At 43.0% G+C, this 23,040-nt stretch overlaps 1 protein-coding gene across 3 annotated transcripts in view; it reads right to left on the bottom strand.

Moving 5' to 3' along the window:
- Nucleotides 1–6,912: 6,912 nt before the first annotated feature.
- Nucleotides 6,913–23,040, bottom strand: part of LOC143878678 (uncharacterized) — a 30,944-nt gene continuing 14,816 nt past the window's right edge. Inside the window, exons 2-9 of one of the 3 annotated variants that reach the window (XM_077380932.1) lie at nucleotides 12,188–12,388; nucleotides 11,794–12,081; nucleotides 11,567–11,601; nucleotides 11,393–11,479; nucleotides 11,147–11,300; nucleotides 10,168–11,012; nucleotides 9,141–10,051; nucleotides 6,913–7,252 (exon numbers count right to left, since the gene is read on the bottom strand). In XM_077380932.1, the coding sequence (XP_077237047.1) occupies nucleotides 9,188–10,051; nucleotides 10,168–11,012; nucleotides 11,147–11,300; nucleotides 11,393–11,479; nucleotides 11,567–11,601; nucleotides 11,794–12,081; nucleotides 12,188–12,388 (2,474 nt within the window). In that variant the 3' untranslated portion in view covers nucleotides 6,913–7,252; nucleotides 9,141–9,187. Of the gene's footprint in view, nucleotides 7,326–9,140; nucleotides 10,052–10,167; nucleotides 11,013–11,146; nucleotides 11,301–11,392; nucleotides 11,480–11,566; nucleotides 11,602–11,793; nucleotides 12,082–12,187; nucleotides 12,389–23,040 lie in introns of all 3 variants that reach the window. The other 2 variants (XM_077380933.1, XM_077380931.1) reach the window with 2 other exon arrangements.

The raw sequence follows: 23,040 nt of genomic DNA, 5'->3' as shown, positions 1-23,040 counted from the left end.
TTTTATACTGTACAGAATTTTGACCGAATTTCGGCTGAAATTTCAGGATAGTATTAAATAATTATAAAGAAATTGAGATTTTTGGGTGAAATCCCTTAAATTATGAACAAAATTTCGGGATAAACACAATTTTGCCTGAATAAACTACCGTTTCGGGTATTGCCGATTTCAGTTTCGGTCGAAATTTAAAACTATGGTACTTGGAAATATGAAGATACGCTTGGTTAGAACTGGGTTTTTAGCTTGATGCCACTGTTTTTTTTATATGAAACCTCCTTAGCTTTTGTTGTATAGCCAATGATAAACATATAGATGTCAACTTACCCACATCAGATCAGATCCACCTATTGGTCACATTGGGACCCCTTATCGGTCTAATCCTTTTCAGAGTTATTTTTAAATCCTACTTTCTGAATCTGGCTCGTGATCCATTTTGAATTGGACTGTCCATCGGAGTGTCCTGGTTCCTACACATAGTTGGTAGTGCGGGAAGCAAGAAGCATGAAGGGAAGCAATGGGGAAGCATGAAGGGAATCAGCGAGGAAGCATGTAATAATTGAAAAAATGACAATTAAAAAACAAGTAAATTCTAGTTTCCAACCAACGTAAGCTATTTAAATCCAACCATCAGATATTAGATGTGACATGTACTTGAAGGAAAATCCAGTGTTGACCCGACTAGATGAAATAAATTTTAGAGAACAAATTATGAGATTTTTTAGCAAACTTGTAGGATTTAATAACATTTAGACAAGATAGATTTCATGAATTTTGAAAATTGACAAAATACCGCATGATTTGGAAGTTAAGATTTTGACCCTAGGATCGAAAAAAGGTCGGATTTTGCACTAGAACTGAAAAATTGGCTTTTCATCCTTTTAGGTTTAGGTCCTACAACTATTTTTACTAAATTGAAATGGGAGGTATTTTTCTATTTACATGTAGATCTTAAGTAAATGGACATTTACTTGTTTGAATTTGCATGTGAATGCCTTAATCTCTTTATTTTTTCTATAAGTTTTGTTTCCAGTAATTCTTTAAATGATAAATAGCAAATATTGAAAAACACGCGGAGAAATGTTGTGCTTCCCGGATATGCAGTTCCCAATTTTTGGGAAGCATAGCATTTCCTGCTTCCGAAACGCGCTTTCACCTTCATCAACAGCCATTTAAAACTTCTCTAAATGGCTGTTGATGTCATTGCTGTAATCACATCCTTGTATCTTGGCTTCCGCCGATGAGACAAAGTTGTGAGTGGCACCAGTGTCTACAGAGCATGGGTGCTCTTCCTATTGATCTCAACTTGGACATACAAAAGTCTTTTTGTCGGACCCTTTGGCTCTTCGAAGCACTTCCCGTGACACTTCAATTGTAGTGATAGTTTCTTTAATAGGGTCTTTCTCTGTATAGGTAGGTGATTAAACTCTTAGCTTGATTCAAGCAATAAGACAAGTTGGCAGCTGCAGAAGTAGTTTAAGGGGTGCAACAACAACACTTATAGCTTGATTTCTATATGAAAAACGCTTTTTCTTTGATAAACAAGAATAAGTAAAATTCCTTGGTCGGATGCACTAATCTTCTTTTGGCAAAGGAAAAATGTTTTTTTTGAGATAGATCTAATCTTGGATAGCTATGCAACAAACGAGATTTTATATGGTATGTGGCCGTATAGTCCAATATTTTTCAACAAATACTGTACAACCCACTTCATAGGATGATCCAAACCGTTCATTTGTTGGGCACAGCTTAAATAGGTTGTGCCCCCCAAAAATCATTTCCATAAGATGATCCTAACTCTTCGATATATAGCTTTCCATAATGTGTGGTCTCTCTATAGATTGGAGGGTTAGGATCATACTATGGAAATGATTTTGGGGGGCCCAACAAATGAACATTTTGGATCATCCTGTGAAGTGAACCGCACTGTACTTTTTTAAAATTACCAGACTATACGTCCACACATCGTATAAAATCTCGCAACAAGCAATCAGTAAGTTGTACCCTGGAGTAGATCTTATCGAGGATAGTCAATCTTGCAATTAAACAACCTAGTAAAGATTTTTGGGACCATACGAGATCCGAACAAGTGTTTCTACTCAACACATGTGTTTGGCTGCACAACAGCCAGGAGGTAAGAGATTTTGCTTGGCATTTGGGTTTCAAGTCAGCAAAACTCATTGTTTGGTTTGACAATATAGTATTGAAATCCCTGAGGCTGTTAGGGACGTCTCCTTGTTAATCAGTGCATGTATGTTGATGTGTCACCTTTGTGCCCTACCTATAGTGTCCAAAGAAGATGGAATTTTTCTTGGATTCCTTGGGAATGATGCTCTCTCTCTCTCTCTCTCTCTCTCTCTCTCTCTCTCTCTCTCTCTCTCTCTCTCTCTCTCTCTCTCTTCTCTGTATATCGGTAATGACATCCCCTACCTGTTACGTCCTTATATGGGTCCACTTGGGTGGAATAAATTCAGTTTAAATTTTAGCAATTTCTAGGATTTGCTTTCTAGTTGTTGGTATATGTACATGTAATAGTCTTTTGAAAATTAATGCATAATTTTATTCCAGATATTGTGTTTTGAGCACAAAGGAGGCCAACCATTCCCTCGGGTCAAGAGGTTGATCTTCCCTCTAAGAAAATCAATTTCGTTATGAACCATATTGGGTTCGTAAAAAGTGGTATCAGAGCAGCACAATCCAACTTCGGATAGAAGAAAATCGGAGAAATAATGAATCAATAGGAGGAGACATTGCGAGAGATCATTAGGCGCGTAGCTTCCGTGGCACTTTCGCTCGGCCATGGAACAGAAAATAAGAGAAAAGAAGAAGAGTAAAAGAAATAGAAAAAAAGGCCACAGAAGAGAGAAGTCAATGATTTTCAGTGTTTTCGAGTTCGACAAGGTCACCGCTAGAAAATCCGTCATTCCTCTCAACCTGTCCAACATCATCGAGAATATCCTCATCCACGGCCATCTGTGCCTCAAAATCTCAATCATTTCAAAAAAGCACGGCAAAGGAGCTTTGTTGAACAGCATAACATGCAAGTCTTTTAGAATTTAACGCAAATAATTTTTTCAAAAATTGTGTTTTGAGCACAAAGGATGACCGACTCCTCTCTTGAAGTGGGTCAATAGGCTGATCTTCCTTCTAAGATGATCAATTCCATTACGAACAAAACCGGGTTCGTAACACCACCAGTACTACAACACGAGGTTGACAACCGAGCACTATTTACCACTATTCTTTGAGGTAAGTTCCTGGCAAACCTGTCTCCTCCCTTTTTAGTACTTACTCCACTACTCTTTGAATGTATCTTCTACACGCACGGGTGACCCTAGCACTTCATATATGAAGGGAAGATGATGTACATTCCAGTAGTGGAGCGTGAGTACCATGGGACAAGACCTTGACATTGATAAAGGAGAGTGTTCCAAAGATCTAACTTTAATACACAGCTGTCCCCACTTTCATATACCGTTGGGAAGATAAGAAATCCTTCTCCCGGAATTTACTCTTTTCCCTCTCTAAAGTACCCCAAATGGCCTTTTCCTCTCATATTAGATTTTTGTCCCCTCGTATTCCTTAAAGACGCCATTTTTTTTCAACTCTGCCATCATGATAAAAGCCCACAACAACCACATCTCCATAAATCTAATTTAAATATAGGAAATGATATATTCACCCCCTTTTCTTCCCCGGGCCACTCCCTCTAGGGCCGTTTGGATACCTCATATTTTGTATTTAGATTTGGAATTGAGTTTTGATTACAAAATGAATAGATTTGCTCGCTCATGTTGAGGGAGACAGAGAGGGAAGGGGGCACTTCCTACTGGTAGGGAGAGGCTGAGGAGCGAAGAGCGTGAAGGAAACTACTGGTGGATTTCCAACTACTTATTTCCACAGCATATTTGGAAATCTGATAGTTTTTCACCGGCGGTCGCTGATTTGGAAATCCAAAGATTTGATCCGGATCCAAATCACAATGCAAAAAGGGCTGCAAATGTGAGAAATCAAAATCAAAATCTTCTCGGCATTCAAACGGGCCCCTAGGGAGTGACCCCTGGGGGGACGGGAAGAAAGGGGGCGAATATATCATTTTCCTTAAATATATGTGTACCTTGGGGTCGAATCAGAGATGAACACGTGGTGGGCCCCAGGTGATTGTTGGATTTTTCTAATGACTTATAGATGGGCATGATGAATGGTGGGTGCAGTGTTAGTTGTATGGTTGGTGCTTTTAAAACTTGCAATGAAGGGGGGGATGCTTTCTTTGAGTGGGTGAAATAGTGGAAGTACATTGTGTCTTGTTGGGTGTCCTAAGTTTTGTGACTTTTGGTCTGTCACTTGTGCTCACTAAACAAACGCTATTGCTTGGTTCGAAGGGGGGTGGCTTAAAAGCCCAATGGGTGGTTTGAACCACAAACAGTGGGTCTGGCACTACTCTCTTGTTTTTCATTCTGTGGGTATCAACCTCTTTTCATCATCAACTAATATGAACCAAACTGCACTTAAGGTCCTTAATTTTTTGAAGATAAAATGTTCTTTTTTAAAATAAATCTTATATGTAAACAAACAAGGGATAAATTGTATCTCGGATTAGATCTTATCCCGGACAATCTATCATGCAAATTATTTTGCCCTTGATCTCCTTGGCCTTGGGACCATACAAGATCCGAAAAAAATGTTTCTAGGCATCTCCAAACCCGTTATCCCATTCCCATCTATTACCCATGCAAATTCCCTTTTGATACACTCGCTAGTGATAGTAGCACTGCTTGCAAGGCTAGATGATACACATGGAAAAAAGTATGGGTGTCAATGGACCCAAATGGTCCGATGGATCCATACATTAATGGATAGGATTTGGGTACATTATTACATCAACTATATCCGAACCCATGTTAGATCCATATCCTAAGATCCGAAATTATTTAGGATGGAGACATAGAAGTAGCTACAAAATCCGAGGAAACATCCTAGATACGAATGGATAGAGCTAAATATTTTTTGGGCCAGGATCATAGGGCTAGGATCGAGACATAGGTGGATTCGATCCGAAGATCAAAGGGCCAGGATCATCCTATGGAAATGATTTTTTGGGCACAACCTATTTAGGTTATGCCCCATCATCTTAGAGTGTGGAAACAACCAAAAAAAAAAAAAAAACTGAGTGAGCCGCAAGTTCACCGGGCCAATATGGGTTAGGTCTGGGTTCACAAAATAGTGACCCATAATATTCGGGTCATTTATGACCCGGCCCGTACCATCCGGACCCGTACGGGTTGCGTGAAACCCGGCCCGGCCCACCTGTTTGCCGGGTCTACTTATGAGCAAGGTTTTAAATTTCGGTTTCGGCATGAATTTCGGTCATATCTGAAACCGAAATTTCAGGCGAAATTCGGTAGAAAGGAGTGATATGTCGCTTTTTTCTGCCAAATTTCAGTAATTTCGACTGAAATTTTGTAAACAAATAAAAAATAATATTTTAACTAAATTTAAGAACATTTCGATTTCGGTCTTGAACGAAATCCGAGATTTCGGATTTCAGTCGAAATTTAAAACCTTGCCAATCATAAAGGAGTGCTCCAAATATCTCATTTTAATCCACAGCCGTATCCACCTTCATACACAATGGTAATGACACTCCGTACCACTACTCTACGAGGTAAATACCTGCAACCTAAACTGAACCTTGAAGATCACAGAGTATTGCAGCAAGGTTTCTAAACCTAATCGAATCCAGACCTCATATTTAATATAGTAGGAATACATTAGCGATCTAAACTATGATCTAAATCGTTCATTTTTTGTAGGTTGTTGATCATCAGGCCTGGTATAGTGTTCCACCAAGGAAAGCTAAACCTTTGATTTTCATACGCCTTAACCTTGTGGATGGGATGTTACTTCCGTATAGGACCATCATCCACCCCTTCATGATGATCTTGATTACACACTCCATTTGGGACCCAATTTTGAAGAATAGGATTTTTTGGGGTACAGTCGATCTATGGAAGGGGCTAAATGAATGGTTTAGATCATCCAAGTAGATGGGTCCAACTACTTGAAACATATATATCCGGCCATTAAATATCTCAAAATTCTGCCCTTTTAGAAGAATACAAACCCTTAAGAGCATTAGAGATTTTGCACATTGAATGAAGACTGTAAACAAGTTTGTCTTCAATCTTTCAAAGCATCGATTCACCTGCAAATAATCAGGGGGTTTGAGATATTAGGACCAGTGTAACAGATACCGTCTTCTTAGCATTTTCCAATATAATATCCAATTTTTTGGCCCGCAAGGTTGATAGGACATGACCCGAAAATGGGGCCCACCAGATACTCATAGACCCTTCAATTTGAGGAGTTTTCATCACCGTGCCGTCCTAGAATAGGGGCCACAAATCAAAGGGCTAGGGATCATCCAGTTTAGGCTATGAATACTTACTTTTAAAGTCTTTGTATAGACCCTCTCAAAAAAAAAAAAAAATCTACTGATGCTCATTTATAAGCTTGTCACAATATTTCCAGTAAAAATTGACCCATGCAACCCACAAAACCTTAAGGGCCCGTTTGGATGCCAAGAAGATTTGGATTTGGATTTCTCACATTTGCAGCCCTTTTTGCATTGTAATTTGGATCGGATCAAATTCTTGGATTTCTAATTCAGCAGCTGACAGTGAAAAAAATCAGATTTCCTTCACCCTCTTTGCTCCTCAACCTCTCCCCTCCACTAGGAAGTACCCCCTTCCCTCTGTGTCTCCCTCTACATGAGCTGCCGGATCTATTCAATTTGTGTTCAAAACTCAATTCCAAATCCAAATACAAATGGGAGGTATCCAAACAGGCCCTAATAAGATTTGCATTATAACTAAGAAAAAATTAACAGAGATCCCATCCACAGAAGTGACAAGAAATCAAGCATCTATAGTACCACTGATTTAAGTATATTATAACCTTCCAATCAATTACAAGCCCACTATATATAATACCAGCCAGGGTTCATGGAATCTATAGGCAAGGTACTGTAGAAAATATAATATGTAACTTCTAACACATGCATCTTGAGTTCCAAGCTCAAACCAGAAGCTCATGTTGATCTCCAAAAACCTACATTTTTCCGTTGCAGAATCATGTTTGGATGTGACTCAAAAAAGAAGTTTTCTTGGAAATATACCTTAATGGTACCAGAACACCAGAATGCTGAATTGTATAAAACCTTCCAAAGTGATGGCATTTAGCTAGCTCCATGATCCTGTACACATAAATTAACTTGTAATCCTGGTTGCCCACAAGCCATATCTTCACTATCTAGGTATTTAATGATCCTGCAATGCAAAATAAAAAATTTGGCATCAACACTGTAGTTTGCAGTTCATTCTCTTTTCAGATTTATGGGATATATATATTAAACACAGAAATCTTAATGGCATTTAGCTTCAAGATTATGAGCCAAAAAAAGTGGCTGGGCAACACAAAAATCGGGCAAACAATACTGTAGAAGACCAAGCTTTCATCCGGATCAGTAGATTAAACTTGTTCATGTTTTGAGGATTGACGATGAATATCGATAGATAGGCTTGAGGAGAATAGCTCACTGGTAACAGATAAGCTTGAGGAGAATAGTTCACTGGTGTCACTGTGTCAGTCTATCCTCCTTTTAGATGGAGGATTATTTGATACTTCTTCCAGAGAAATATATGAAACTATCCAAAACGGAAGTGTGGAACGAAATATCATTTCCTTGAAGGCTATAGAGAAATTCACATGTTTATTTAAGATATTAAATATCTATTAAGAAATTACATTTGTAAGGGATTTAATAGTTAAAAGAAACTTAAACACTCAAGGTTTTAAATAGCTTTAGGGGGCATTACAAGTCAAAAAAAAGCATTAGGGGACACCAAGTTTTTTCTTCATATGTTCACGCAAAAAAATATGCATTTATGACAATGTTTTTTGCGGGACACAATACTTACACGAAGTTTTTTCATCATATATGTGGCAATTTGTAAATCGGCCAATGGCCTTGAGTTGGTTGCCAAAACTGGCCGTGCACATGGCAATGGGGAGTTGAGTGTGTTTGTGAGGGAGATCTTCCTTGTAAAGGCTTTTTCGCCTAGTGTGAGAGTTTGTAAGAGAGAAGCAATAGAAATTGCTCGTGGAGTAGGCAAGTATTGGCCGAACCACGTTAAAAACTCGGTGTCCCTTGTCTTGTTGTTTTGTGCACTTTGTGTTTCTTTGTTTTTGCTTGTGCTTGTCCCTTTCTTGAGACTTGAGAGAACCTCAATTGCAAATTGAGTGTGGGTTTGGCTGACAAAGTTGGGAAGACTTAGTGCCGTCACGGGTTCCTTTGAGTAGGAGTGATTTTACCCCGTGACACCTAGAATCACCTTCCTTTTTTCTTTTTTCATTTACATGAACTTAAATCCAATAATAGTATGACTAATAATAGTATATAAATTCCCTTAATTGAATCGTTTGTTATATAAGGTATTTAATATCAACAGAAAAAATTGCATTTATAACATTTAAATAAACTCTTTTTTATATAATAGAGAGAGAGAGGGAGAGAGAGATTTACTTTGTAGGGACATAATTGCATTTCTAAGGTTTTAAATAGTCTGAGAGCTTAATAAAGAAACTTTTACATTTATAGGGGTTTTAAATATCATCGGGGCTAATAGGGAGACATTTACATTTATAAGGTTTTAAATAGCCTAGGGGCTTAATAGAGAGACAGTTACATTTATAGGATTTTAAATAGCCTAAGTGAATTTCATGCTGTGATGACTAAGTAAATTGTTTATTTCGTAGAGGTTAATACCAAAACTTGTGCATTTCTTTGACAGATTTGTCAACTTTTCAATTGTTTATTTTGTTGAAAAAAAAAAAAAACGTTTTGTGAAAAAATTGTGAATAAAATTGCAGATTTCTTTTTTTTCTCGAATTTAGAAACATGGGATTCAAATATAAAAGCTCCATAACAGAGGAAGATAAATGATCGCCAGCCAACTGATGCTTTAACCATACTAAAATCAGGCAAGAATTTCATCGATGTGGTATATGGGCAATGCATAGCGTGGCTTCATCCTAGGTTTGCAATGATTCCAGGTTTTTTAGGAACTCAGAAATCACCATACCTTGATGGAGAAAAACCAACTGCTGATAAACTTGGGAAGAATTGCAACTACTCTGAGCTATTATCCTTCTGGCTCCTGAAAACATCATCTTTATAGAAACTGTTTGCAATCATATTCTCTTGCCCGACTTCAGCTTCAGCATCCAAACAGGCAAATGGTTTTTCTAAATCGACGCATTTTTCTGGGAAAGGAGATGTGGACATCTTATCCATTGCCTTTTCCACAAGTAATTCCATCGTGGACTCAAATGATTCACTCCGATTGCAGAAAGAATAGTTGACTGCCAAAGGAGTTCTAGCAGTGTGCTTTTCACCCATTTTGTGAGATGGTTCTAAATTCTCGTGATTACATTCAGATGTTTCTTCAATAAAAAGCTGTTCTCCATCTTCTTTCTTGGAACTAATTTTGGTATCACTCAAGTGGACATCATTTGCTCTCCCTATGAGCAAGTAGTTCTCCAAAACATTTTGATCGCCGTGTTCTATGGGATTCAAATCAAAGTGCTGACCATACTTTGCTCCATCAGGAACTTTCACCAGCACCTCACTGGAATTCAAGTGGCTCGCTCCACCAGTTACGAGAGATAAATCCTGCATCTTAGCACATATCTCAGGATGACTTTCTGTCATTGTCAGAGTGCCAGATGCTTTTGGAGATGGGTTTGATAGTGGTGGAAACTGTAAAAGGGTAGTGGGCTTCAAGCTAGAATTACGTGGAGATTCTGAATGGCGAGAACTTAACCTCAAAGTCCCAGTTTGTGCTACTGATCTTGCAGGTAGAAGCTTATTGAGCTTTGGTTTATTGGGCACACCAAAGTTACCGATTCCAGAAGCATTTTTAAGAAGACCGCTTCGTAGTTCAGAATGAGACTGCAAACTTCCATTTGATATATGCACCGCAGAAGACTTCTCCTGAAAAAATTAGAAATTCTCACCCAGAAAAAATAATTGCTAGCAAAAGTAGATGTCCAAAGTTAGAAGAAGAAAAAAACTAAAATAAATATGCAATTGGTATGACAAAATCTAACCGCATCAAAAAATCCAATCTTTGGTGATGGCATTCGAAGTCCAGATGGTTTCAAGCATTGCGCTCCAGAGTTACTTTTGACACAGGTTCCAGAAGCATCCACAGCCGCGGGATCAGAGCGTATACCAGTTTCCAAAGAAGCTTTCTGGACACACAGACCTAGCAACCCCATTTCTGAGTCCTCCGGTCCAACGGAAGGCTGAGATTGTACAGGTTTCTGCAGATCTGGTTGCTCTGAGGAAACAATAATTGACGTGTCCCTTGTGCAAAGAGGAGATTGAGAGCTAACATCAAGGCTAGCTTTTGGCTTACAAGGCTTCTGATTAACAGTAGAAGTTGATGAAGATGACTCAGAAGACAAGTCATCGAGAGAGCTAGCAGGTGACGTTCTTGAAGAGAACTTGGAAGTAGAAATCAGATATGCTGATACATGAGTATTTCCAGACTCAGCTTTATGTCTCAAACTACGTAGAGGGGTTTTGGCAGTCGAGTCACGGGATGACTTCTCAGCATTTCTAGAATCAGTTTTGGCAGTCGAGTCACAGGATGACTTTTCGGCATGTCTAGAATCAGTTTTGGAAGTTGAGTCACAGGATGACTTATCGGCATTTCTAGAATCACTTTTATTTCTCAAAGACTTCGAACCAGATTTACCTATCGAACCAGATGAAGTGTAACCCGATCTACTGTATGGAGAGTTAGAAGTTGTTGACAACATTGTGGTATAATAGGGTGAAACTGAAGAAGAAGCTTTGAGCGAAGGTGTGGACCTAGGGATACCGCTTTGAGAATCACCAGAAATAACTTTCTTGGAAATTGCCACAGGTCGCTGCTTACCTATATTGCCTGCAAGCATCAAATTTTAAGCGGAGACAGAGTGACTTCTTGAATCTGAATTCAGGGGAATTTACTAAATGATTGTGCACAAAGTAGAATGTCCGCATTCAACCTAGTTTAAAAAGAATATGTTAAAAACTTACCACACAAAGCCTTTGCATTATTACTTTTTATTTTGACGGACACAGAACTAGCCAATGGATTTCTTTTTGCTGGTGCTGTTGGGAGGGGATTACTCCTAGGTAAAACCTTGGGCGGCTTTGAAGAAAAGTGCTGATCACCACTTCTAATGGCACCCTTTGTTAAATCAATAATTAAAAGGTATCAATAGTTTTACCATATTAAAGCCTTAGAAGGAAACAATACGTATCGATAAAATATGACGATACCACTTGTGGACGGACAAGAGTCTCTGAATTTTTTTCTGAGCCTTGCTTGCTAATGCTAAGCCTCTTGGAACTCATCACAGGCCTCATCTGCAATTTCAAGGACAACTAATTTCGGACATGCTCTAAAATTAGGCAAACATAAAGATTAGTATCTACAAATAAAGAAAAACTGACCCTGTTTCGAGAGGAATGGTCCAGCTTCTGAGATGCTGCAAAGAGAAAATCAACTTGAGAATGCATTCCGAAAACAGGTGTAAAAGGGAAATTTTTGGTGAAGGAAATCTTGCGCCACTGACTAAAACTTATAAGCAAATACAATCCATTAGTCAGGACAGATGTCGTTAACCAACACTAACACAAGCTAAAAATTTAATTACGCTATCATAATGTGGTGTACTTACAGCCTGGTATATCCGCTTTACCAGGTCCAGCTTTACTACTACAAGCTTTACTACTACAAGATGAGATATCGGAAACAGTATCATAATCATCACCAGACTTCTGGACAGAGCCTCCTATATCTTCAAACAAATCAACTTCAAGGTTTTCCAGTGCCCAATTTTCACTGCCTAAAGTAGAATTTGAGTCAGCTGATTTTCGCAGATCTTCTTGAATTCCAGGTAAAGCATATCTTTCAGCCTTCTTGAATGTTTTATTCACAACAGCCAATTCATCAGGATCGAGAACCCCTGATTAAATGAAAAAAAGGAAATTATTATGAACTTCGAATTTGAAAGAAATATTGAAAAAGGGAAAGAGCCAATATCATATCTTTACATCTGCATGGGTGCATACCTTCACTGGTGAAGAAGGCACTATCCCAGGCTAAACTTTTACGCAAGTTACACTTGGCGACTCTTTTTGTTATGATTGGCTCTGAAGGTTCTGACAACACAGGAGTCTGTTTGCTTTGCTTATCAATATCTGTTGTATAATCCCCCTCCTGAGAACTTTCAGCCCCAACCACTCCAAAGTAATCATGGTTATCACAATTTTCTGAAGACATGTCAAGATTCACGCTTCAGGCAACTTGAAAGTAGTAGGTCAACTGGGAAATACAGTAATGCAGCACCAAATAGAATATACCAGAAAATCATTTAAAAAAAACATGAGGTATAGAGAATATGTGATAGAAAACCCATTAAACCTGGTATCCAGCCTATAGAGAAGACACCAGACAAAAATCTATGCATTTATGGTGATTTGCTTAAGTAAAAAATTAAATAGCCCCATCTGTATGAATTTTATGCATGTGCGCGTATATGAAACTAGACTCCTAACTTCTATTCTACTTTAACTACTAAATTTAGACTAGTTCACCAACCTAAAACAACCCACTAAGAGGGTAAAGTTCATGCTGTTCCAATTTAAACAAACTGACTTGTTTAAAAAGTGTTGCAGACCCATGGTTCGTGGGATAATTATCTGGGAACTTTGGAGCATAAAATAGGGTTTAGTTCAATAAGGCCAGCAACATGCATTCCCAAATCTGCCATTCAAAAAAAGGCATGCATTCCCAAATCAGGTTAAGTATGACATGGTAATCGAACAACACACAAACTCTAAGCTTTAGAGTTCATTCAACAAATGGAAAATCAAGAAACCCAAACAAGTTCCATACAAAAAGTTCCGAAGGAAAAAAACAGCTACCAAATGGGGAAAAAACCAGATCCCAATCAAATCTGTCATGGAAATCAGATTTATAAAAATAAACCTAAGGCCCAAATAAACCAAATGGGGTATGGGAATAGTAGATAATGTAATCTGAGTAGGGTGGTAGAGTGTCAAGATTTAAATGGAAAGGTTCGAGGGGGAAGATTATCAGATAAGCTGAAGAAAATAGAGGTAGTAAGATTTGTACCTGGGAGCGGTGTGCCATGATTTGTGCCTTGGTCATCGTGAAGCAAAGGTATCCAGAGCATAGTTGTCAAACTCTTACAATCGTACGAGTCAACTCTCGAGTTGAGGTGAGTCATTTGGCTTTCGAAGCGAGTCGCATGCGTGACTCACAGATTGTCAAATTCTTAAGAGTCGTACGAGTCAACTCCGGAGTAGAGTCGAGTCGCTGGGCTTATGAGACGAATCACATGGGTGAATCGCCTCTGTTGAAGACTCGTACAAGTCATTCGGTGACTCGAACGAGTCGCTGGGAGTCGACTCGAAAAAATAAGACTCTTACGAGTCGTTGGGCCTGGGCTCTCTTGTTTTGATGGTTGAAAACTTAGAAGTTGGAACTTAGGACAATTATTTTTGTGCCTGCAAGTTACAAGCATATAGTTACTCATATTTTTGGCTTAGTGCTTTATCGATGTGCTTTTGGGTTATATTTTTTACATGCTTCATCTTTTGATATATGATAATTTTTTTTTAACTAAATTTTTGTTCTTATCAAAAACTCTTATAAGTCACAAGTCATAAAATTAAGAAATCAAGTCACCGGTCAAGTCATGGGTTGACAACTATGATCCAGAGAGAGAGAGAGAGAGAGAGAGAGAGCTTTTTTATGCTAGGGAAAGGGGCCGACCTCAACCACAAGTGAGAAATGTGAGAGAATGGGTGAGGAGAGAAAGGATCAATACGGGAAAAGAAAGAAAGAAGAATTTGTGTGTACGCGCACGCGAGTGAAGGTGTGTGGGTGCGTCGTCGTCGTGTTGGTGGTGTGTGTCGGGGGGGGGGGGGGGGGAGGTGGGGTGACCTCACAAATGTCTCCGACATTTTCAGAATATTGTAATTTTATAGCGGCATTATGATAAAAATGACAAAATCCCAAAATAATCCCAAGAAATTGAAAAAAATAACGATATTTTCAATATTATTACGATATTTAATGTTTTGTATTTTTTTCTTAAATTCTATAATTTTCAATAATTTTATTTTGTATCATTTTTCCTTATATATACCTCAAAAATAAAATAAAAAATTAATATATCTCGCAATTTTCCCTTGACAAGAAATTCCCGAGAACGACATTTGTGACTTGGGGATGGGGCGATTGTGATCTAACCGTGAGAGAGAGAGAGAGAGAGAGAGAGAGAGAGAAGGCAGAAAGAAAGATAAGTGATGAGGAAGCTATGTTGCATCAAAATACGGATTCGAGTGTCGGAATCCGACACAGGTATCGAGTATCGGAATCGGCAAACCTCAAGAGGAACGATTCGTGGATTCGCCAAAATATTTTAATCAATTCTTAAATTCTATTTTTTTTACATAATAATATGGTTAATAGGTTAAGTAGAAGTAATCATGTAATATTTTATTTCCATACGTGTCCAACATGGATTCTTCGCCCATTTAGAAGAATCCATGTAACAATGTGGGGAAGATAAAGGGGAGGTGACAATTGTGATCTCAAATGAGGAGCGAGAGAAGAAAGGGGAGGTGGCGGTTGCAAGCCTTCCTGGCGGTGACAGAGAGAAAGAAGGAAAGAGGAACGAGAGAAGAGAAAATAGAGAAAGGGGGGGAGAGGAGGGGAAGAGAGGAAGAGAGAGAGGAAAAAGAATTATGGAGGAGGTGGGATGATGCACCTCAACCGTGAGGGGAAGGGAGAAGGAGAAGAAAGAGAGAAGAAAGAGAGAGAGACAGGAGGGGTCCAAAACGCAAGGAGGGAGGGGCTATGCTTTTATATCTCTAATAGTAGAGTTTAAGAGGGGCTGTTTAGGGGTTTTATGAGAGAGGGGGAGAAGTTTAAGTGGTGGGCCATAGGGCCATGGTTTTAAATTTCAAGATTTCGGTGAGGACCGACACCAAAACGTTCTGAAACCGAAACCGTCGAAGTTTCGGTCAAAAGTTCTTTAATTTCGAGAATTTCAGTGAAATTTGCGATAAAATATTAATTTTTTATTCGGTTACCAAATTTCGTACGGAATTGCAGAAATTTCGTCCCAAAAAAAGGGCATTTTTTTAGCGAGTATAGAATTTCGCCCGAAATTTTAGGATTTCGGCTGAAATTTCGGTTTTGGATAAGTCCGAAATTTTAGCCGAAACTGAAATTTAAAACCATGCATAAGGCTGGCAAATAGGATATAAGAAGGTATATGGGGTTCAAGTGGTGGGAAATAGGAGGGTAGTCGGTATGATACAGGAAGTGTTTTAAAAGGTAAGCAGTGGGCCATGGTGGAGGACCAATAGGGTTACAAGGTTTTCAACTGCAAGCCCTCTCGACTGTGATAGAGAGGAAGGAAAATAGGAACGAGAGAAGAGAAAATAGAGAAAGGAGGGAAGAGGAGGAGAAGAAGGCAGGGAAAGAGAGGAAGAGAGAGAAAAAAAGAATAATGGAGGAGGAGGTGGGATGATGCACCTGAACCGTGAGGGGATGGAGAAGAAGGAGAAGAAAGAGAGAAGAGGGAGAGACGGGAGGGGTCCAAAACGCAAGGAGGGAGGGGGTATGCTTTTAGATCTCTAATAGTAGAGTTTAAAAGTGGGTGTTTATTGGTTTTATAAGAGAGGGGGCTAAGTTTAAGTGGTGGGCCATAGGGCTGGCAAATAGGATATAAGAAGGGGAATATGTGGGGTTCAAGTGGTGAGAAATAGGAGGGTAGTCGGTAGGATACAGTAAGTGTTTTAAAAGGTAAGCGGTGGGCCATGGTAGAGGACTGATAGAGTTACAACGTCTTTAAGTGAGTTTGGGCTTATATCCAAGGTTTTAAATTTCCGCTAAAACCAATACAAAGCTACCAAAACATTTTTGTTTTCATCCCCACCGAAACGACACCAAAAGCGAAACGTATATTTGAAACCAAAATCGTAAGCACATTAGTGGTATACTATATTAGTATGCATTACGTAATTATATTTACATGAATTGTGACGGAAATGTGGTGTGTATTATGTATAAATATTTATATAAATTACATGTGAAATATGGTATGTATAGAAACTATCATACATGCGCAACATGTAAAATTCTTATTTCAACTAATCCTTCGATTGATTACCACTCAAGATAAGCATGCAGCGATAAGATAAAGATAAGAAGAAGATCATCCTAATCCTTATCCAACTGAATCGCCTAAGTTATCCAAAATACCTAATCTACTACACAAGCTGATCCTATCTGATATTCTCTAACATGCCCCATCAAACATATGTGGATTGAAAAATCGACATACGATTGATATTAAAATAAAATTTTCTAGTAAAAATTCTGAAATTTGATGCACAGTATTGATAAATTTGTCTGTATAAGATGTCACCGATGTTGTTAAAGACGATGATTACTATCTAGTGCCAGATGACATGTACTGGTTTCCGAAGAGGATGTCGCTTAGAGGATGAACCTTAATAGGCTTCATGGGACTCTAGCCTCCATGGTCGAGTTTTCATGGATCGATTTTAAATATCGATCTTCAAGAATTGATCGGTTTTAGATACCAATCTTTAAGGAAATGGGTCGCAATGGACCAAGTCTCAATGGGCAAATCACTACTCTCTCAGGCACGCACCTCAAGGAACCGAGGCACTTCAATTGAGTAGAGCTCCTCTTTCAAGCACGCACCTCAAAGAGGTACCTCAACCGAAGTAGGTGAAGAAGAAAATATAGAGAGAAAAAAAAAAGAAAGGGTGAAAAAAGTGAAAACTAATGGATGAAGATGTTGAAGACGATTACCAGCTACAACGGCGATATTAGGATTTAAACAATTCATTTTGACTTCAAGGGGTACAAATATCAAAAAAAAAATTAACACTGATTTCATAAAGACAAAAAGGGGTGCTTAATATCAAATATGAAAGGTAAGTGATGGGACACAAATACGGCGTCGCTCTCAGATATCGCCACGTATCGTCCATGCACAAGGAAAGCCTAGCCATCATGAAGAAAGGCGTTGGAAAACGGCAAAGGCCATGCAATCATGACACGTGTCACCGTCCAGGCCTCATCATCACAAGTTATGGAATGAAATATCCGGCAAAGCCACGCGTGCCGGCGAGACAGGGGGACGGCCCAATCCTGCAAAGGAAGGTTTTCTCTCCATAATGATGAAAAGGCCCGCGCACTTCCCTTTAAAAGGGAGGGAAAGGATGACACGCAAAGATCCACGTTTTGAAGGGAGACTTCCCCCATTCTCAGCTCCCGCAGAACAACCAGAGAAAGAGGCGAGGCAACAACAGAGGAGATTAGGAACTCGATCCTACTCTCCCTGCTAATCCCCTCCAGCTCACTCATTCACTCACCCAGAAAAGAATCCGCGTTTTGGTCCTGGTAAACCTGATCAAACCCCTTCCTCTTCTCGATGTCCTTTATATTGATTGGTCGAAGGATCTGACTTGAGTGTCGAAGTGGTCGTCCGGGACCCACCCCGGACCCCCTGACCCCTTTGTTTGTGATTGCAGACCCCGCGGAGTCCCTCTACCGACCGCGCGATCACAGATCCGAATTCAGACGCCATCATATTGGCGCCATCCGTGGGACTCGTCGAGTACTGAACGGCTTATGGCGATAAGAAACCACACCCAACAGCAAGAAATAGGGGTAATGACCAGGAGGCAGGCTCAATGCGCACAAACCAACACCTCAAGCTCCCGGGAGCCCAACTCGCCGCTCTCGGGCCGACACCAGCCCTCCTCCAGCTCACCGCAGATGGTCCCCACCATGGAGATGTTCAACGAACTACGCCGAGAACTACTCCAACGATTGCCTCCGCCGGACCCCCGGGCCCCGGGGAGGCCCCTGACAACGCAGGACCAGACGAAAGCTTACGACGAAGGCGATGAGGAACAGCCAGGTGAGCGTCATCCCCGGCGAAAGCGAGCACCGATTCGCCGGACGCCGTCCTCATCGACGAATAGCCCCCTGCCCCCGCAGCTTGGGGGCACCAGCGAAATGACGGGAAGCAAGCTACGCTAAGCCGCGCTCCTCTTGCCCAGACCGCTTATTTCCAGGAACCACCCCCAGCACGGGCAGAGGAGGTAGCCACCTCAGCGCAACCACCCAGCATGGATCCGATAGCCGACCTGCAAAGGCAAATCCGAGAGGTAAAACTGGAAATCAAAAAGCCCTACGCCCACAGCATCCTCAATGAGTGGGAGAGGGAAACGGCATCCCCATTCACTTCGGAGGTTTTTAAAGCAGGAATAGACCTCTCCCGTTTCGGTCTGTACGACGGAAGTACGGACCCCCTCGAGTTCCTACAAACTTTCAAAAGGGTAATGACGCTCCGGGGCGCGTCGGACGGATTCATGTGCAGAGCCTTCGCCTCCCTATTGAGAAAAACCGCTAACGACTGGTACATGAGATTGGAGCCCGACTCCATTGCATCCTTCCACGAATTCTGAAGAAAGTTCAGCGCAAGGAAAGACAGGCGGGCCGGAACCCCGTTCCCGTCTTTGAAAGACTGGGAAGCGCCCCACTAAAGGTTCCCCTCTCCCATGTCCTACTGGCTATCAGAGATCAGGGTCTCCTGACCCCCCCCCCCCCAAGAGAATGGCCACAGACCCAAAGAAGCGGTTCGCCAAAAAGTTCTACGAATTCCACGGGGACCACAGCCACGAAACTGACTATTGTTTCCACCTTCGCCTCCAGCTGGAAAAGCTGGCCGAGGAAGGGCACCTGAATCAATATCTCAGGAGCCCTGGCGAAAACTCGTGCGAGGTCCAACATCCGCCAGACGAGCCCAGAGGCAGGCGTCAGTCACCCAATAGGCGTTGGTCCAGCAGCCGCCGCCGATCCACAAGCCGACATCGATCCCCGAGCAGGCATTGCTCCCGAAGCAAACGTCCATCCCACAGCAGACACGACACACGCCGCCACCAGCGCCCCCGGAAAGAAGAACCCCCCGAACAACCGCAGGCCCGCGAACAGCCGCCTACTATTATCGGAAAAATTAACATCATCACAGGCAGGCCGGCAGCGGAAGGGCCGACAACAGCTGGTAGGCGGGCGTATGAAGAATGGATGTTCTCCATGGAAATGCCTCCCAAAAAGGCCCGAACAGATCCGCCCCGTGAAGATCAGATCATCACTTTCTCCAACAAAGACCTCGACGGACTACAGACCCCGCACGACGACGCACTTGTCGTTAGGCTAGTCGTCGCCAACTTCGACATAGGGAAGATCCTGGTTGACACGGGAAGCTCCGTCAACGTGCTACACCTCGGAACCTTCGAAGAAATGAAACTGGGCCAAGAGAGGCTGGGACCCACAGAGTATTCCATCTACGGGTTCTCCGGGGCATCGGTGCGGGTCAATTGCAAAATCGACTTACCCGTGACTTTCGGAACCTACCCCCTCCAAAAGACTATCCTGACCACCTTCATGGTTGTGGACATACCTTTCACCTACAGCGCCATCATAGGACGCCCCGCTCTAAGAGACTTGGGAGCGGTGGTCTCCACCCCCCACCTCAAGATGAAATTCCCCACCCCAACCAGAGTAGGGGAAGTCCGGGGACAGCAGATGATAGCACGCCAGTGCTACGCAGCAAGCCTAAGAGGAACCAACGCTCCGGCCGAGAACTTCACGATCGGTAGTTAAGACCCCCGACAGCGGGCCCGCACAATTAGAGGAGAGCCCGCCGAGGAGCTAGACTCCATCCCCATAACCCAAGATCAACCAGAGAGACAAGTCCAAATCAATTCCTTGCTAAAAGGCACCTTGCGAGGCCAGATGATCGACTTCCTCAAAGCCAACAAAGACATGTTCGCGTGGTCCGCTAAGGACATGCCCGGGATACCCAAGGAGTTGGCCGTTCACAAGTTAAACATGAACCGGACGCTTAAACCCGTCCGGCAGAAAAAGAGGAACTTCGCGGTAGAACGTCAAACTCACATAAAGGCCGAAGTGGAGAAGCTACTACAAGCCGGGTTTATCGGGAAATCCGGTACCCCGAGTGGCTGTCTAACGTCGTCATGGTCAAAAAAGCTAGCGGAGGCTGGCGGGCCTGCATAGACTTCACAGACCTAAATCGAGCTTGCCCGAAGGACCCCTACCCCCTCCCGCGCATAGACCAGCTCATCAACGCTACATCCGGGCACGAGCTCCTCACTTTTTTAGATGCCTTCTCAGGTTACAATCAGGTGAAGATGCACGAACCAGACATCCCGAAAACAGCGTTCATCACCGATCAGGGCGTCTACTGCTACACCGTTATGCCCTTCGGGTTAAAAAACGCGAGCGCCACCTACCAGCGGCGCAAATCAGAAGGAACGTAGAGGTGTATGTTGACGACATGCTGGTGAAAAGTATGGAAGCCTCCAAACACATCTCCGACCTTCAGGAAACTTTCAACACCCTGCGACGAGCCCGAATGAAGCTGAACCCCGCAAAATGCGCCTTCGGGGTAACAGCCGAAAAGTTCTTAGGTTTCATGGTTAGCCAGAGAGGGATCGAGGCCAACCCCGAAAAGATCCAGGCCATCCTATGGAGCCCCCGACAACGGCGGTAGAAGTGCAGAGGCTTGCAGGGCGAATCACCGCCCTCAGCCGATTCATGCCCAAGTCGGCGGAAAAATGCCAGCCCTTCTTCAAACAACTGAAAAATATACGAAAATTCGAATGGACCCCGGCCTGCCAAGAAGCATTCGACGCCTTGAAACAGTACCTCCAGACGCCGCCCGTACTCGCCAAACCTGAGCCGGGAGAAGAACTATTCCTGTATCTAGCCATCAGCGGTATTAGCCAAACAAAGTAACAAAAAGGAATACCCGGTGTACTATGTGAGCAAGACTCTCCACGGTGCAGAGGTCCGATACCTAAACATAGAGAGATTTGCCCTCGCAGTCGTCAGCGCCGCCCGAAAGCTCCGCCCCTACTTCCAAGCCCACCCCATTGTGCTTTTGACCGACCAGGAAAATTCTCCAAAAGCCAGAGACCTCGGGCAGGATGGTAAGTTGGGCCGTCGAGTTGGGAGAATTTGACATACAGGTCCGACCGAGGCCGGCTATTAAATCCCAAGCCCTCGCTGACTTCATAGTGTAATCTACGGCCCCGGCCACGGAACCAGCAACAATGGAAAATGGCGAGGGCCCCACCGAACAGACGACTCGCGAAGACATGCCTCCAGACTCAGCGGAACAGAGCGACGAGATGCACTGGACCCTGCACGTTGACGGCTCGGCAAGCCAAACGGGGCGCGGGGCGGGAGTGGTCCTCCACGGCCCCAAAGGATTCACGCTAGAATACGCCCTCCGGCTAGATTTCAAAGCCTCCAACAACGAGGCTGAATACTAAGTCTTGCTAGCAGGGCTAAGTTTAGCCACAAAGCTCGGCGCGGGAAAGTTAAAAGTCTATAGCGACTCCCAGCTCGTCGTCAACCAAGTGAACGGAATATATGAAGCCAAAGGCCCCAGGATGAAGCGATACCTCCAGAAGGTAAAGGAAAAGCTACAAAAGATGAGGGAAGTTGAGATCCTCCAGGTACCACGAGACATGAACAACCGAGCAGATGCGTTGTCAAAAATGGCCTCGGAAGAAACCCACGACTTCGGCACCATACTCACAGAAATACTATCCCACCCCAGCATTGATGAGGTACAAGTCTTAGAGATTCCACCAGGACCAAACTGGATGGACCCCATCATGCGCTACCTGAAAGACGGAGTACTACCCGAAGACAAGCTGGAAGCCCGGCGCCTAACCGCAAGGGCTGCCCACTATGTGGTCCACGGACCCAGGCTGTACAAACGGTCGTACACCTGGCCGTACCTCCGATGCCTAGTACCCTCCGAATCAGAGTACGCACTACGGGAAGTACACGAAGGAATCTGCGAAGACCACGGAGGCAGCAGGATTCTAGCTCAGAAAATCGTGAGGCACGGCTACTTTTGGCCTACGATCCTCAGGGACGCCAAGGAATTCGTCAAGAAGTGCAGCCCGTGCCAGAGGTCTGCAACCACCCCCTATCAGCCGGCCACCCCATACACTGCAATGGCAGGGCCCCTGCCCTTCGCCATGTGGGGTATGGACCTGCTCGGGCCTTTCCCAAAAGCCCCCGAGGGACACACGATGTTGTACGTCGCCATCGACTACTTCACCAAGTGGGTCGAAGTTAAAGCCGTGGCAAAGCCCAACTCGAAAGCAACGGAGAAGTTTTTCTATCATGACGTAGTCTGCGGCTTCGGCATTCCAAGAACGCTTGTAACGGACAACGGACCCCAATTCGCAAGCGCGGAGTTCAGCAAATTCTGCGATAACCTAAGCATCGAACACCGTTTCACCTCCGTAGCGCACCCGCAGGCCAACGGGCAGGTGGAGGTAACTAACCGGACCCTGCTCCAGAGCCTCAAGAAACGACTAGGAGAAGCTGGAAAAAACTGGGTAGAAGCACTCCCTAGCGTCCTCTGGGCCTACCGAACAACGCCACGGACCGCAATTGGGGAATCCCCTTTTAGCTTAACCTTCGGGACCGAAGCGGTCATTCCACTAGAAATCGGCCTCTCCAGCTTCCGCACAGAGAGTTATGACGAACAAGGAAATTCCGAGCTCTTCCGGAACGCTCTCGATCTCGTGCTCGAGAAAAGAGAGCAAGCCCTCCTCCGAACCGCCTCCTACCAGAAAGGGTGGCGCGGTACTACAACGCCAGAGTAAAAAAGCGCTCGGTAAAGCCCGGAGACCTGGTACTACGACGGGCGGAGGTATCCGACCCCCGCAACGCCGGGAAACTCGCACCTAAATGGGAAGGACCTTACAGAGTAGTTCAAGCACTCCGCCCCGGG

The sequence above is a fragment of the Tasmannia lanceolata genome, unplaced genomic scaffold (genome assembly GCF_043159265.1).
Source record: "Tasmannia lanceolata isolate RefF3 unplaced genomic scaffold, GAP_Taslan_0.1 ptg000006l, whole genome shotgun sequence".
Lineage (NCBI taxonomy): Eukaryota > Viridiplantae > Streptophyta > Magnoliopsida > Canellales > Winteraceae > Tasmannia > Tasmannia lanceolata.
This window is presented reverse-complemented; position numbering and strand designations above follow the sequence as displayed.